The sequence below is a fragment of the Microtus oregoni genome, unplaced genomic scaffold (assembly GCF_018167655.1).
Source record: "Microtus oregoni isolate MIOR12 unplaced genomic scaffold, Mior012 000073F_ref0000255, whole genome shotgun sequence".
NCBI lineage: Eukaryota > Metazoa > Chordata > Mammalia > Rodentia > Cricetidae > Microtus > Microtus oregoni.
The window spans coordinates 5,046,388-5,064,114 of record NW_024543986.1 but is presented as its reverse complement, the minus strand read 5'-3'; the positions used below and the strand labels follow the sequence as shown (position 1 = coordinate 5,064,114).

The window sequence follows — 17,727 nt, the reverse complement described above, 5'->3', positions numbered from 1 at the left end:
ACCTATTTTGAGAGCCCAAGTCCCAAAAGCTGAAGTTTACTAAATTGCAGAAGATCTGAGAGGGTGTGGGCTCATCACTGGACTACAAACTGATGCATCATGGGACGGCTTACGTGGACCGGAATTGGTGGATATGGGAGGCATTACAGAAGCCTGCCGAGCAGGAGATTTCCTGCATGTTTTTCCTTGTCTGGGAAACCTGAGTGAGCTGGGACAGGCCAGCCACACTGTGCCCAGTGTGTGCTCGGTGAGTGTTCGCGTGTTCCCGGAGCATAAGGCAGAATGCTGCCCTTTGCTCTCCTACTATTTCCTTTTCTTCTAAATAGCTGATTTCTAGATTCATGTCATCCATCTTCTGATTGTTTGTCTACCTACAAACTTTTGTGTTTATTCATAATATAAGTGTAATGGAAAAATTAAAAATATTACAGGATCCCCGGTTGCAGTAGGCAAGTAGGCAGCAGAAATGCTGTAGGTCCCAACGCGGTGGTATCAGGCCATGTGGTGTTAGGCAGAGGATCCTGAGATCAGCCAGTCCCAGGCAGAGGTTGCTGGTCCTCAAGCAGTGGCTGTCCCCAGGTATGGATACACGTGGCAGGTGGGCAAGAGACAGAGACATGGATAGGTACGTCATACCAAGTGAGGTTGAATATTTATTCAGGGGATTATGAAGGGGAAGGAAAAGAGGAGAAAGGGGGGAGAGAGAGAGAGAAAGAGGGGGGGAGAGAGAAACGAACGAGTGTAAAAGAGGGAGAGCGAGAGGGGGAGAAAGTTGGCAGCCTCTCCGAGAGAGAGGACAGGAAGAGAGAATGGGGCAGAGGCTGCAAGAAGGAAGGGAATCAGTGTGGCTTGTCTCTTAAAGAGACAGAACATTATATTCCCATCTCTTTTTTATAACAAAATGCAGGAGATTAGCACCAAAGGTTAAAGAAATTGGGGCAGCAGATTCTCAAGACTGCTTATTTGTGGTTTTCATCTTTGGGGCAGGGGAATCTGAGAAGGCTGAGTGCTGGCCACGTCCTGGCATAGCTGGTCTCTTTGCACCTGTCTGGTGTTTGTGGCATGGAAATGTCTGGTATCTCTTACACCTGGTTAAGGTATTGGCAGAACAGAGGACAAAGTTAAATTAAGAAAAATAAATTAGGATCAGGGAATTGAGGGGGGTATATTTAACCTGTTTAAGGTGGACCCTTCCATTCGGCTCCCTGGAACTAGTTTTAGACATATACATTGCATAAACAGTAGCATATTTATGTCTAAATGACTGTGACAGGTATTTTTGCACAATGAAAAGTATTTTCACGATTATACAAAGCATCATGTGAGAGAAATTTGAGCTGAAATTTGTTTGATGGGGTTGTATTTTTTTAAACTGACAAAACCTCTCAGCAATGAAACTGCATCAGAGATCTTTGAGAAGGATAACACTTTACTTGAATTACTGATTAGAAAATGGCAAAGAATTTACTTGGCTGGCACCCAGAGCAACCTCAGTGTCCTCCGTGGTTGCAGAAGGTTGAATTTGCCTTTTGCTATTTAGCGCAGGGCCTGCCAGGCTTCAGAAGATCCTGTGGGTTGAGAAATCTGTAGGAAGACAAGCCTACATTGACCTGATCAGCTAGGCTGTTGATTCCAGTAATTCTGTTCATGTCAGGAGATCTTTAGTTTGATCTTCAGTTTGAGATCTTTCAGATGAAAGGTACTTTGGCCCAGTGAAGATGGACTCTGGAGGTAGAGACCGACATTGAGGTTAAGGATTGCCTAGGAGCTAGTCCCAGGCTAGGCTGTTAGTATTCATGCATCTGTACTGGCCTGCTCTCAGCATCTTGACAGGACATGTCCTCAGCTACAGGCACATAGAGCATCTTCAGTTCACATTCACTTTCTCTCTCTCTCTCTCTCTCTCTCTCTCTTTCTCTCTCTCTTTCCCCTCCTGCCTCTGACTCTCTCTTCTCCTCTGCTACCCCTGTCCCCAGAATTGGTCACTCAGACCTTTCACCCTTTTACCATTCCATTTCCCCTAATAAACAACCCCCCCTACACGAAAAAAAGGAATCAAGTCAGAGAAGAATTCAGATTAAATCTTTACCTTCTATTGTTTATTTTAAATCTCATCCAGTGTGGAAGGATTCCTTTTCTGTATTTCCAAACTTATTTCTCTTGAACACCCCAATACCCTACTACTTATAAGACAATAGGCAGCTTATAGTTTGAAAATTTTTTTTCAAGTTAATTACCTATATAAATTATTTCTAAATTAAAAACCTATATTCTAAAATTTTCAAATACATTTCTGGTAAAACAAACCAATCGTTTTAAAGAAATCTTCAAATCTCAATATTTTTATTTTAAAGGATTAATGTCCAGTTATAAATGAAAAGTAAAATTTTGTTCATCTTCTAAGTATCACATATTACTTTATTTATGAATGGATGAAGTTCTACAACATGCCCTGAAAATGTATTAGGGAAATTTTAAAGAAAAACAGGAGAGGGAATCACCCAGCAAGGTTCTTTACTATGCAACAGCAAATATTTATTACAATTTGAAGTGCAGGTTTCCATTGGCAAAAAAAAATCAGTAAATAATAACTGATTGCCTTTGTTTGGCCTTGGTACACAAATAAAGAAATAAAAGATGGCAGTTTACAATCTCTGCTCTCAAATCACTTATAAGAGAGTTGGAACCATACATGCAAGCAAAAGAACTACACAGATGTGTAGCAAAACTATAATTTGCGGAATGAACCTGCATAATCTCTATAAACAAAAATTTGACTATTTTGTATATCTAACTCACAAGTAATTCTTTTCAGCAATTTAGGTTTGGTACTGAACAGCATGTAGTTTGTCAACACCAATCCAAAATACATGTCAGATGTTTAGGGAAAAGGAAACGTGGCTCAATACCAATCCTGGGCTAACCTATCCTGGCCAGTTTTGAGGAAGGCCTGGCTGCTTTATCATTCTCAGTATTCTCACCTAAGAACAAGTCCAATGCACCTGTAGAGCATCCCACTACCTCTGTTAATGTGAATGGCAAAGTTCTTCACTCAGACCTATCTTTTTTAATCCCCAGCTCCTCTATTGGAAAATCATACAGCATTGTCACAATCACATAGTATTACCTTTAGAGGCACAGAATGAGAGGCTTTGGTAACACACATATTCCACTTTTAAGTAAGAAAGTTTGAAGTTCACAAAATGAAATCTAATTAATTTGGAGCTTATAAAGAGGGGCGTTTCTTTCACAGTGAGCTAGATGGGCTCATTTTCTTTCTTTGCATTTTTTTTCTTTTAACTTAAATTATAGGCAGATTTTTGAAAGTTTATACATGCTCAAATATAACATTTGTGAGGAAAAATAGCAACAGCAAAAATATCCAGTCTATACCTTAGAGCAGTGTGTTTTCTGCCCTCTCGCCTATACATTCTACACTTATACTTAATATCCCTGCATCGAATGATGGCACTGAAACTCTGTGTAAGTTACTCCAACCACAAACATTCAAATATATCCACAAGTCTTGACAGTACTAAGGCAAGAAGTGAAAACAAGTACATTCTTTGATTAGTAAGAAGACAGAGCATAAAACTAAGATAAGGCTTGAAAGAAAAATACCGATTTTTGGATTAATTTTGAAAGTTCAAATTAGCAGAATACTTGACCACTTGAATACCTAAACCTTCCTCATCAACTGAGATTCTGATACACAAGATTCTATGACATAATAAACTTTTCAGAAAAGTGTGTTTTTCACCAACAACATACGAACTATATACACCATGATCACAGTTCACGAGTGACATATTTCCAAAAGAACGCAATCTGCAACATGGAATGCATGTTATAATGGGAACAATGCAATAAAACTATGGTTAGCGCTCCAGAAGAAATGTCTAAACTCTGTTTATGAGAAAATCTTGTTCATATATCACACACACGTGATGAAAATTAAAAGCAGTGTCTTTAAACCAGCTAATAGTAAAATAACACAACACATACAAGCGTCTAACATTATAACAGGGGTTTTCTTCCACATAGAGACTATATGGATCACTCACTCAGAGACGGCACAGCTAATAATTAGTGGAAAGTATTTGTATGAACAGTTCAAAGAATGGTGGAGAGGTGCAGAAAATTTCTCAAAGCGACTTCTGTCAGCTCCATCTGTCTTCTCCTCTCTTTCTGCTACGAAATACACCGGTTAATCAGGGCCCGCTCTGCCTGAAAGAAAAAAAGAGAGAGAAACAGAGTTAAAACAGCATGTGGAAAACGAAAACGGCAGCGTTCAGTTAGATTGACCAGAAAGATAAATGCATACTGTGAGTTCAGCTAACCTTAGCTCCAGAGGCCTGCATAGTTGCCATGGAGGCCTGAGGCCAGTGGGCCCCCACCCACGAAGAGCTTCATCTCTGGCCAGTTGTAGCAGTGAGTGTAGAGTGCGTTGGGGAAATCTACACCAGCAGCGTAATTCTCTAAGAAATCATTCTGGTTGATCCAGCCGCTGCCACAGGTGAGCTTGAGCTTCCTTCCAGAGGGCACAGGAAACATGTCTGGACTGGCTACAGATCTTTGCTCGAGGAACTTCTGGGCACGGATGTCATAGAAGAGCAGAGAACCGTGACCTGTTCCCACGGTGACAATATGCTGGTGGACACTCAAGGAATGCACACCAATGCCTCCTTCTCGGGAGCAGAATGGCCGGATGTTCTGCTGGCTTTGGCGAGTATCCAGGAATGAAACATGACACTGGGATCCGACAGCATAGAGGCACAACTCATCACAGTAGGTGAGACACATGTTCTCCCTGGAGTAGGGCAGCTTTAGGGACATCAGCCTGTACAGGGAGCTCCTGGCTTTCCACAGGTGGAAGTAGCCATCCAGAGACACTGCTCCCAGCTCCTGGTTTTGGTTGCTGTAAGCAAGGGCTCGAACTTTGCGGTTACCAGGATTGGTAGTGACTTTAGGGATGGCCTCTATGTCTGTAGGACGGATGTGAGCATATACTGGAAGGCCCGCATCCTCGTGCCCAGCAATGCTGCTATTGAACATGTTCGGATCCACCAGCCAGAGTGCCAAGGTGCCATCGCGGGAACCACTCACAGCCACAGTGTCACTCATCCAAGCTATGGCAAAGATCCAGTCCCTGTGGCCTTGGCAATCTCCTAGGCACATGGGGTCCAGCTTGGGCAACTGGTAGACGGCCAGGCTGTTGGGGTTTTCCCCTCCAGTGGCCATGAGGGTCTTGGAGGGATTCAGCTCCACAGCATGAATGCCACAGGACGGCGAGCCACGGAATTGGTCGGGCCCCCTGTCACTAATCAGAGGAATGCACCTGATATGGTCGGTCTTGACGTCGACCACAAAAAGCGTGTTGCACTTGGTGCCACACACCACCTGCCTGGCATTTAGCCACTGCGATGCGAACACTTTGTTGAGGGGGCCAAGTGCCAGCTGGCGCTCCCTCAGCAGCTCCGGCAGCCTGAGGGCCCTGTAGCTGCTCAGGTCGCCCTCGAAGCCCGCCAGCCTCGGGTGGCCCTCGTAGCCCAGGGCCCGGCCCTTCAGGTAGTGCACCAAGGAATGGCGAGCCATGGGCCGCTGTGGCCTCTTGACCAGCAGCAGCGACCCCTCGGCTTGGCCTGCTTCGGCTGCAGCCATCGCCACCACGGAGGGGACTGGAGACGAAGAGCTCCCCGCGCCCTCCTTGGAGGCTTTCAGCGTACTGCTACCTATTTGCTGAGGGGCCATGGTGGTTGGCAAGCGGTTGGAGGGTCCTGCTGCGGGCTTTGGCATCTCCTGTGCCGCTGGAGAAGGCAGTGTCGCGGTGTTGGCCTGAAACAGCGAATCGCTGGGAGCCTGAGGCTAGGCAACCGAGCCTCAGAGAGCCTCTGGAGTCCAGAGCTCCTGGGCAGCAATGGAGGCGAAAGCTGCGTGACCCAGCAGGCATTGCGCGGTCTGGCGGAAAGAGCCAAGACTGAGCTGCTAGAGCCGAGGGTGCGGTGCCGCAGGAGCTAGAGGGAGCAGCAGATTCCAGCCAGCTCAGCTTGTGGACTTCTGGGTCTTGAGCAACAAGTCTCTGGAGGATAAGGACAGCAGGCCAGGAGGGGCAGGTTCTGAGGGTGGTGTTGGAAGAGCTGGCGGGCGGTATGGGCTGACTATCAATGGCAGAAGTGATGGGAGGTGTTGAAGGGTTGGGAGATCATGGCAATAGGGAGTTGCTCGTTCCCAGCCACAAGGGGATGGTAGGTAGTAGAGTAGTAAAGCCAAGAAGATAGGAAAGCGATACAAAAGCTAGAAAGGAGCTTGGAGGAACAGGGAGACATCACTCTAGGGCCAGTAGTCCAGCACCTTCCGGATCCAACAAGTCAAACTCAGTCACCTTCTCTTCGGCAGCCAAAATCCTTTAAATCTCTACTGCAATATAATCTGAAACCCAATATGTCGTCAATCATGGGATAGACAGAGCCGTGATCTTTCCTGTCTGTGGAAGAACACAAAAGTGTGCTCATAGGAGTCTTTACTAAGGTCTTATATTGAACTTGACAGAAAATAAAAGTGTTTGAAACTAGCAGTCCCTGTTCCTTTTAACAGCCCTTCTGCTGTTGGTAATTTATTTTCCACGAATCACTTTCCCCCTCCTCAAATGTTCTGTCCTTCTGCAACACAATCATCGGAGCAGACTGTGTCAAATGACAGAACATTGCGCCTCACATCCTGCCAGCCTATGATGATGCCCAGGCCTTGATGACTGACCACAGTCTTTAACGTCAAGTGGATTGTGCGAATTGGCTAGGAAGAAGTGAAGTTGGGTATTTTGGAGATACCATCATCTCTTTTAGCTATGAGAACTAAGGAAGTGGGGGTAGAAAACTGCAAGTGAGGACCTGGGGATACAAGTTCCCATCATTAGTTTAAGAGGTCCATGGCCTTAGAGAACACTGAATCTCTGAGTTAGGAAAACGAAGGATGGTCATGATTTTAAGGACATGCGGAGACAGAGAATATTCCAGAGGAAAATGAGCATGTGAACACAGTGGAAAGAACTATGGTCTTCTAGCTCATAGAAGCTCAGGAGTCAGAGAGGAAAATTTTATATCGTTTATTTTATTTTATTTCTTTTTGCTTCAAGATCTCACATCCCATGACCGACATATACTTGGTAGTTTAGTCAAGTGTGACTTTAATTAATTAGGGATGCATTCCATAGACGCTCTTGCATAATACGGACTCTAAATATCTTTTTTCACCTCCACAAAATGTAGTTTATTGAGAATGGGAGCCATGAATTCACTTTTCTGATTAATCATGCAGTTTAAGAACTATTTTGTCCAAATAGACTAGGGTCCCAGATAGCCAGTACATGCAGTAGAAACTAGTCCCAGTGCCTTTATCAATGGCTGCTCAGTCAGCACCCATTGTCAGACAAATTCAGAGAGTCTGGTTTGATCGCATGCTCCTTCAGTCCCGGTCCAACTGGATTTGGTGAGCTCCCATTCGAACAGGCACGTTGAGGAAGTGTAATTTTTTTGAATGGAAAATAAATTAGAAAACCTGAAAAATAAATAAATAAATAAATAAATAAGACATTTAAGAATAGAAAAAAAGAACTATTTTATAGTGTTCCCACTCCCAAATGCCCCAAAACAGTTTGCTAATTTTATTTCTACTACTTTTTGCACTTTCGCTTCAAGGGTAAATTCCATGTACAAGCCATGTGTTGTTCTTTCCCACCATCTCAGTTAATCTGTCTCATCTTTGTACTCCCTAACATGCTCCAGTCTCAGAGTTCTGACCCTTTTCTACGTTATCCTTTTTATGGCAAAGGAAAAGGTGAAATAGGTTGCTCTGTTCAGTGAGAAACTATAGATAGTGCCTCATGGAGGAAACACAGAGACTCCGTTTGTTCCATTGTTACCTATGCGATGAACAAACATTTCAGAAATAAGTAAGCTATGTGAACAGGTTCAAGTGGTGTATATGAGTAACTCCTGGATTTTAATGTTCATCAAGATGACAGGAGTAACTTCACAAGTTGGCACCCCACCTTACATGGCTCTCTAGATATTTTGGTGCAAGTGACTTGGAACAATCTTATTAAGAATATTAAATGTAATAAATTTATAAAATAACATTCTAAAATATGACTTTAAATTTATAGTACACATAATACACTTACCCTGAAAGAATACTGATTTATTTTAAATATTTTAGTGCCATTAAAATTGCATAATACTTGGTGATGTAGCCATTTAAGGATTTGGTTTTCTGTTCATTTATCTTTATTTTAAAACGGTGTTTCAGTTTATGAGTTGAAAGGCAGTCACAACTCAAAGATATTTCACAAAGTTTCAAAGATTTAATTAGAAACAGCCTATTATGTTTGAGTTTCTTAAATCATGCATATTTATCCCAGTCAAAAACTGCAGGTATAACTTCTCTTTTATTTTCATATTATAATGTAATTATACTCTCTCTCTCCCCCTTTTCTTTTCTTCAAACTTTCCCATATATCCCTTCTTCGTTGCTTTCAATCTTATGGTCTCTTTTTTTCCATTAATTGTTGCTTCTGAAGTAGGTGTGTGTGTGTGTGTGTGTGTGTGTGTGATTTTTCTGAATGCAGAAGTACAACTTTACAACTTTATCTGTCTGCATAGTGTTTCTTATGTTTCAGGGGTGACTGCTTGGTATTAGAAGCCAATTGGCGTGATATTTACTTGAGCAGAATATTTCTCCAATTCTCTGCATTCCTTAGTTTCTCATAGCTCTTTTTCTTTCCATAAATTTTTCCCATTCTGGCTCATGTTTTAGGGATTCATATTGGTATGGCTTTACAGTTGTAGCTTCTGGAATTTTAAATAAAACTATAGTTAGTGAATTTTCTACTTCTTTGAACATTTTCATTATACTTGGCAATTTGCACTTCTACAAAGAAGTTGTTATATTTTGAGGTTCCTTATTTAGATAGATTTTGAAATATGCTTGAAATAAAGGTTCCAATGATGTTTTGTTCATGTGACAGTTTACATTATAATTGTTAGCATATATTCATCATGCAAAGCGATGGATTTCATGTTGTTATACTATTTCACAGATATTCTCTTTTTTAATTTTTTAAACATTTCTCTTTTACATTTATTTATGTATTTTATGTTTGTGAATGATCTATTGACTTTATTCCAGAAGAGATCAGATTCCATTATAGGTGGTTGGGAGCAAACATATTTTTTGGGAATTAAACTCAGGACATCTGGAAGAGCAGCCTGTGCTCTTAAATTTTGAGCAAACACTCCAGCACCATGTAATACCTTTTGACAATGGAAAAGCTGGCTATGGTGGCACACATTTCTGATCCCAGCATTCAGGGAGTTAAAGGCAGGCAGATATGTGAATTCAAGATCAGCCTAGTCTACATAGCATATTACAGAATAGCCAGGCCCACATAGTGAGATCCCATCTTTAATAAAACAAACAGACAAAGAAAAGTTGAAGTTGCACATGGCTGTATCCTCGCACTAGACAGACAGAGTCAGAATGACCAGAAGTTCAAGGCCATGTGTCAGTAAGATGGCTCAAGAGTTGAAAGCACTTGTCTCGTGAGCCTGGCAACTTGAGTTCCATCACAGAATCCATGTAGGGTGAAAAAAAAAACCTTCCCAAAACTTGTGCACCAACAACACAACAATGCCTGTGCTTGCTTGTGTATGCAACGGAAATGATAAACCAAGCCTTTCCAAAAAGTTCCTCAGCCGAATCAAGCAAACAGCACAACACTGATTTCCCTATGCAAGTGAATTTTGTATTTCCAGGTTCTGGTCCTCTCCAGTGGGGGCAGTTTGGTAAACTAATGAACAAACTAAGCTTGGGCTGGACCCGGGGAAAGAAGGCCAGTCTGGCTTGAATCCTCCTGCTTTATTAAAGAAAGCACAGGCACCAGTCCCACCCAAACCAGTGAGCTAGCAGCCATGGAGGTAGAGTCCAAATGGCTGAACCAGGAATCCTGGGAGCCAGGAGGACAGGAGAAGAGAGAGGCTGAAGATGGAGAACCTGCCCCAGCTTATCTGATCTAGGCCACAGAGCTCATCACTCAAGCGCTGCAGAAAGGGATGGCCGGTGCCTATGGCGCTGCGCTCAAGACTAACAAGAAAGGGTGCCCATCCTTTTCCAGGGTGTCTCAGTGAGTATGGCAGTAAAGAAGACGGGGACAGAAGGGAAGATAGCTTGGTGTGTAAAGTGCTTGTCATGTCAGCATGAGGGACTGAATTAGAGTGCCCAGAACCCACACAGAGGTATGCTGCAGCATGCTCAGGGACCAAGTGTTCCTATGGCAATGTTGGGCAGAGACAGAAACAGGACTGGTGAGCCAGGCATGTGTAGCAGAGAACAGTCATGATGGAAGGGGGATACTACATCTGAGGTTGACCACTGACCTCCACACTGACCTCACACATCTACAATGTATTTTAAGGAAACAAAGAAGGCTCAGGAGCCTCCTTTTCTCACAGAGACCTTGGACAGAATTTTCTTTCTCTTTTTAATACACCTATAAATTGGGAAATACTAGGGCAGGGGGAGGCACATTCTGGCCAGGGATTTTGAAGGGACTGGACCTTCTGCTCTTTGAAGTAACCTGTCCACTGCCTGTCAGGATGGTGTGAAGAAGAAGGCAGCTGAGTGCCTGAAACGGGCGGAGACCCTCCAAGCACACTTGCCTTGATGGGGACCCTTCTTTGGATGTCAATTCCTGCACTGCCAGCCTCCTCTGCTCCTTTCCTTGGGACACGGTCGTTTTTCCCCTGCTCTTGTTACCCACAGACCTTATCAGTATTAACTGGATCAAGTATGAGAAAACCTAAGACTTCACAGCTCTGACCTGCCTGCCTCCTTGGAATCAGACTTGAACTTCTGGTCCTGCCTGTCTCTGCTTTATGTGAGTGGCATCTGGGCCACAAATCTGTCAGTTCACCTACGTAGACCCAGGGTCTGCAGCCTGTAGTCTACACCAAACCTGGCACACTGTCTTTCTTTGTAAGACTGTCAAGATATGAGGGTTTTTTTCCTTTTTTTTTGATATTTTCTTTTTTTTTTTTTTTTGGGTTAACGGTTGGTTGAAAGGAAAAGGATTCTTTGACCAATTAATCAATTTTAAATGTGTGTGAATAAAGAGACTCAGAACATAACCAAGACCGTTTGCTTAAATTATCTGTGGTTGAGTTAACATTGTACCAATTGAGCTGAGTAAGCTGTGCCTAGAAAATCCTGTCTCAGTGTTGTGGCCCATGCCTTTAATCCTGGTACTCAGAAGGCAGGGGCAGGCAGGTATTTATTGAGTTAATTCAAAGTCAGTGAGCCACGACCACAAAATGAGACCTGGTTTCAAAACAAACAAAAAAAATGCTTAGCAAAAGTATCTCCAGGGAAACAAATAAAGAACAGGCCCAAGGAACTAACTAGTTTTGTTTGTTAAAGAGATAATGGAGAGATAAGCAAAGCAGGGTTACCTATTTTGAGAGCCCAAGTCCCAAAAGCTGAAGTTTACTAAATTGCAGAAGATCTGAGAGGGTGTGGGCTCATCACTGGACTACAAACTGATGCATCATGGGACGGCTTACGTGGACCGGAATTGGTGGATATGGGAGGCATTACAGAAGCCTGCCGAGCAGGAGATTTCCTGCATGTTTTTCCTTGTCTGGGAAACCTGAGTGAGCTGGGACAGGCCAGCCACACTGTGCCCAGTGTGTGCTCGGTGAGTGTTCGCGTGTTCCCGGAGCATAAGGCAGAATGCTGCCCTTTCCTCTCCTACTATTTCCTTTTCTTCTAAATAGCTGATTTCTAGATTCATGTCATCTATCTTCTGATTGTTTGTCTACCTACAAACTTTTGTGTTTATTCATAATATAAGTGTAATGGAAAAATTAAAAATATTACAGGATCCCCGGTTGCAGTAGGCAGGTAGGCAGCAGAAATGCTGTAGGTCCCAACGCGGTGGTATCAGGCCATGTGGTGTTAGGCAGAGGATCCTGAGATCAGCCAGTCCCAGGCAGAGGTTGCTGGTCCTCAAGCAGTGGCTGTCCCCAGGTATGGATACACGTGGCAGGTGGGCAAGAGACAGAGACATGGATAGGTACGTCATACCAAGTGAGGTTGAATATTTATTCAGGGGATTATGAAGGGGAAGGAAAAGAGGAGAAAGGGGGGAGAGAGAGAGAGAAAGAGGGGGGGAGAGAGAAACGAACGAGTGTAAAAGAGGGAGAGCGAGAGGGGGAGAAAGTTGGCAGCCTCTCCGAGAGAGAGGACAGGAAGAGAGAATGGGGCAGAGGCTGCAAGAAGGAAGGGAATCAGTGTGGCTTGTCTCTTAAAGAGACAGAACATTATATTCCCATCTCTTTTTTATAACAAAATGCAGGAGATTAGCACCAAAGGTTAAAGAAATTGGGGCAGCAGATTCTCAAGACTGCTTATTTGTGGTTTTCATCTTTGGGGCAGGGGAATCTGAGAAGGCTGAGTGCTGGCCACGTCCTGGCATAGCTGGTCTCTTTGCACCTGTCTGGTGTTTGTGGCATGGAAATGTCTGGTATCTCTTACACCTGGTTAAGGTATTGGCAGAACAGAGGACAAAGTTAAATTAAGAAAAATAAATTAGGATCAGGGAATTGAGGGGGGTATATTTAACCTGTTTAAGGTGGACCCTTCCATTCGGCTCCCTGGAACTAGTTTTAGACATATACATTGCATAAACAGTAGCATATTTATGTCTAAATGACTGTGACAGGTATTTTTGCACAATGAAAAGTATTTTCACGATTATACAAAGCATCATGTGAGAGAAATTTGAGCTGAAATTTGTTTGATGGGGTTGTATTTTTTTAAACTGACAAAACCTCTCAGCAATGAAACTGCATCAGAGATCTTTGAGAAGGATAACACTTTACTTGAATTACTGATTAGAAAATGGCAAAGAATTTACTTGGCTGGCACCCAGAGCAACCTCAGTGTCCTCCGTGGTTGCAGAAGGTTGAATTTGCCTTTTGCTATTTAGCGCAGGGCCTGCCAGGCTTCAGAAGATCCTGTGGGTTGAGAAATCTGTAGGAAGACAAGCCTACATTGACCTGATCAGCTAGGCTGTTGATTCCAGTAATTCTGTTCATGTCAGGAGATCTTCAGTTTGATCTTCAGTTTGAGATCTTTCAGAGGAAAGGTACTTTGGCCCAGTGAAGATGGACTCTGGAGGTAGAGACCGACATTGAGGTTAAGGATTGCCTAGGAGCTAGTCCCAGGCTAGGCTGTTAGTATTCATGCATCTGTACTGGCCTGCTCTCAGCATCTTGACAGGACATGTCCTCAGCTACAGGCACATAGAGCATCTTCAGTTCACATTCACTTTCTCTCTCTCTCTCTCTCTCTCTCTCTCTCTCTTTCTCTCTCTCTTTCCCCTCCTGCCTCTGACTCTCTCTTCTCCTCTGCTACCCCTGTCCCCAGAATTGGTCACTCAGACCTTTCACCCTTTTACCATTCCATTTCCCCTAATAAACAACCCCCCCTACACGAAAAAAAGGAATCAAGTCAGAGAAGAATTCAGATTAAATCTTTACCTTCTATTGTTTATTTTAAATCTCATCCAGTGTGGAAGGATTCCTTTTCTGTATTTCCAAACTTATTTCTCTTGAACACCCCAATACCCTACTACTTATAAGACAATAGGCAGCTTATAGTTTGAAAATTTTTTTTCAAGTTAATTACCTATATAAATTATTTCTAAATTAAAAACCTATATTCTAAAATTTTCAAATACATTTCTGGTAAAACAAACCAATCGTTTTAAAGAAATCTTCAAATCTCAATATTTTTATTTTAAAGGATTAATGTCCAGTTATAAATGAAAAGTAAAATTTTGTTCATCTTCTAAGTATCACATATTACTTTATTTATGAATGGATGAAGTTCTACAACATGCCCTGAAAATGTATTAGGGAAATTTTAAAGAAAAACAGGAGAGGGAATCACCCAGCAAGGTTCTTTACTATGCAACAGCAAATATTTATTACAATTTGAAGTGCAGGTTTCCATTGGCAAAAAAAAATCAGTAAATAATAACTGATTGCCTTTGTTTGGCCTTGGTACACAAATAAAGAAATAAAAGATGGCAGTTTACAATCTCTGCTCTCAAATCACTTATAAGAGAGTTGGAACCATACATGCAAGCAAAAGAACTACACAGATGTGTAGCAAAACTATAATTTGCGGAATGAACCTGCATAATCTCTATAAACAAAAATTTGACTATTTTGTATATCTAACTCACAAGTAATTCTTTTCAGCAATTTAGGTTTGGTACTGAACAGCATGTAGTTTGTCAACACCAATCCAAAATACATGTCAGATGTTTAGGGAAAAGGAAACGTGGCTCAATACCAATCCTGGGCTAACCTATCCTGGCCAGTTTTGAGGAAGGCCTGGCTGCTTTATCATTCTCAGTATTCTCACCTAAGAACAAGTCCAATGCACCTGTAGAGCATCCCACTACCTCTGTTAATGTGAATGGCAAAGTTCTTCACTCAGACCTATCTTTTTTAATCCCCAGCTCCTCTATTGGAAAATCATACAGCATTGTCACAATCACATAGTATTACCTTTAGAGGCACAGAATGAGAGGCTTTGGTAACGCACATATTCCACTTTTAAGTAAGAAAGTTTGAAGTTCACAAAATGAAATCTAATTAATTTGGAGCTTATAAAGAGGGGCGTTTCTTTCACAGTGAGCTAGATGGGCTCATTTTCTTTCTTTGCATTTTTTTTCTTTTAACTTAAATTATAGGCAGATTTTTGAAAGTTTATACATGCTCAAATATAACATTTGTGAGGAAAAATAGCAACAGCAAAAATATCCAGTCTATACCTTAGAGCAGTGTGTTTTCTGCCCTCTCGCCTATACATTCTACACTTATACTTAATATCCCTGCATCGAATGATGGCACTGAAACTCTGTGTAAGTTACTCCAACCACAAACATTCAAATATATCCACAAGTCTTGACAGTACTAAGGCAAGAAGTGAAAACAAGTACATTCTTTGATTAGTAAGAAGACAGAGCATAAAACTAAGATAAGGCTTGAAAGAAAAATACCGATTTTTGGATTAATTTTGAAAGTTCAAATTAGCAGAATACTTGACCACTTGAATACCTAAACCTTCCTCATCAACTGAGATTCTGATACACAAGATTCTATGACATAATAAACTTTTCAGAAAAGTGTGTTTTTCACCAACAACATACGAACTATATACACCATGATCACAGTTCACGAGTGACATATTTCCAAAAGAACGCAATCTGCAACATGGAATGCATGTTATAATGGGAACAATGCAATAAAACTATGGTTAGCGCTCCAGAAGAAATGTCTAAACTCTGTTTATGAGAAAATCTTGTTCATATATCACACACACGTGATGAAAATTAAAAGCAGTGTCTTTAAACCAGCTAATAGTAAAATAACACAACACATACAAGCGTCTAACATTATAACAGGGGTTTTCTTCCACATAGAGACTATATGGATCACTCACTCAGAGACGGCACAGCTAATAATTAGTGGAAAGTATTTGTATGAACAGTTCAAAGAATGGTGGAGAGGTGCAGAAAATTTCTCAAAGCGACTTCTGTCAGCTCCATCTGTCTTCTCCTCTCTTTCTGCTACGAAATACACCGGTTAATCAGGGCCCGCTCTGCCTGAAAGAAAAAAAGAGAGAGAAACAGAGTTAAAACAGCATGTGGAAAACGAAAACGGCAGCGTTCAGTTAGATTGACCAGAAAGATAAATGCATACTGTGAGTTCAGCTAACCTTAGCTCCAGAGGCCTGCATAGTTGCCATGGAGGCCTGAGGCCAGTGGGCCCCCACCCACGAAGAGCTTCATCTCTGGCCAGTTGTAGCAGTGAGTGTAGAGTGCGTTGGGGAAATCTACACCAGCAGCGTAATTCTCTAAGAAATCATTCTGGTTGATCCAGCCGCTGCCACAGGTGAGCTTGAGCTTCCTTCCAGAGGGCACAGGAAACATGTCTGGACTGGCTACAGATCTTTGCTCGAGGAACTTCTGGGCACGGATGTCATAGAAGAGCAGAGAACCGTGACCTGTTCCCACGGTGACAATATGCTGGTGGACACTCAAGGAATGCACACCAATGCCTCCTTCTCGGGAGCAGAATGGCCGGATGTTCTGCTGGCTTTGGCGAGTATCCAGGAATGAAACATGACACTGGGATCCGACAGCATAGAGGCACAACTCATCACAGTAGGTGAGACACATGTTCTCCCTGGAGTAGGGCAGCTTTAGGGACATCAGCCTGTACAGGGAGCTCCTGGCTTTCCACAGGTGGAAGTAGCCATCCAGAGACACTGCTCCCAGCTCCTGGTTTTGGTTGCTGTAAGCAAGGGCTCGAACTTTGCGGTTACCAGGATTGGTAGTGACTTTAGGGATGGCCTCTATGTCTGTAGGACGGATGTGAGCATATACTGGAAGGCCCGCATCCTCGTGCCCAGCAATGCTGCTATTGAACATGTTCGGATCCACCAGCCAGAGTGCCAAGGTGCCATCGCGGGAACCACTCACAGCCACAGTGTCACTCATCCAAGCTATGGCAAAGATCCAGTCCCTGTGGCCTTGGCAATCTCCTAGGCACATGGGGTCCAGCTTGGGCAACTGGTAGACGGCCAGGCTGTTGGGGTTTTCCCCTCCAGTGGCCATGAGGGTCTTGGAGGGATTCAGCTCCACAGCATAAATGCCACAGGACGGCGAGCCACGGAATTGGTCGGGCCCCCTGTCACTAATCAGAGGAATGCACCTGATATGGTCGGTCTTGACGTCGACCACAAAAAGCGTGTTGCACTTGGTGCCACACACCACCTGCCTGGCATTTAGCCACTGCGATGCGAACACTTTGTTGAGGGGGCCAAGTGCCAGCTGGCGCTCCCTCAGCAGCTCCGGCAGCCTGAGGGCCCTGTAGCTGCTCAGGTCGCCCTCGAAGCCCGCCAGCCTCGGGTGGCCCTCGTAGCCCAGGGCCCGGCCCTTCAGGTAGTGCACCAAGGAATGGCGAGCCATGGGCCGCTGTGGCGTCTTGACCAGCAGCAGCGACCCCTCGGCTTGGCCTGCTTCGGCTGCAGCCATCGCCACCACGGAGGGGACTGGAGACGAAGAGCTCCCCGCGCCCTCCTTGGAGGCTTTCAGCGTACTGCTACCTATTTGCTGAGGGGCCATGGTGGTTGGCAAGCGGTTGGAGGGTCCTTCTGCGGGCTTTGGCATCTCCTGTGCCGCTGGAGAAGGCAGTGTCGCGGTGTTGGCCTGAAACAGCGAATCGCTGGGAGCCTGAGGCTAGGCAACCGAGCCTCAGAGAGCCTCTGGAGTCCAGAGCTCCTGGGCAGCAATGGAGGCGAAAGCTGCGTGACCCAGCAGGCATTGCGTGGTCTGGCGGAAAGAGCCAAGACTGAGCTGCTAGAGCCGAGGGTGCGGTGCCGCAGGAGCTAGAGGGAGCAGCAGATTCCAGCCAGCTCAGCTTGTGGACTTCTGGGTCTTGAGCAACAAGTCTCTGGAGGATAAGGACAGCAGGCCAGGAGGGGCAGGTTCTGAGGGTGGTGTTGGAAGAGCTGGCGGGCGGTATGGGCTGACTATCAATGGCAGAAGTGATGGGAGGTGTTGAAGGGTTGGGAGATCATGGCAATAGGGAGTTGCTC

The 17,727-nt window shown here is 43.8% G+C and overlaps 2 protein-coding genes across 2 annotated transcripts; both read right to left on the bottom strand.

Annotated features, from left to right (window-relative positions):
• Positions 1 to 4,341: 4,341 nt before the first annotated feature.
• Positions 4,342 to 5,838, bottom strand: LOC121441106 (DDB1- and CUL4-associated factor 12-like protein 1; the record flags this gene model as incomplete). The annotated part of the gene is made up of 1 exon (XM_041642235.1): positions 4,342 to 5,838. A coding segment is annotated over one exon (1,497 nt), but the record flags the coding sequence as incomplete, so codon positions are not given.
• A 10,006-nt stretch (positions 5,839 to 15,844) lies between these two features.
• On the bottom strand, positions 15,845 to 17,341 carry LOC121441099 (DDB1- and CUL4-associated factor 12-like protein 1; the record flags this gene model as incomplete). Its single annotated transcript, XM_041642229.1, has 1 exon — positions 15,845 to 17,341. A coding segment is annotated over one exon (1,497 nt), but the record flags the coding sequence as incomplete, so codon positions are not given.
• Positions 17,342 to 17,727: the final 386 nt, after the last annotated feature.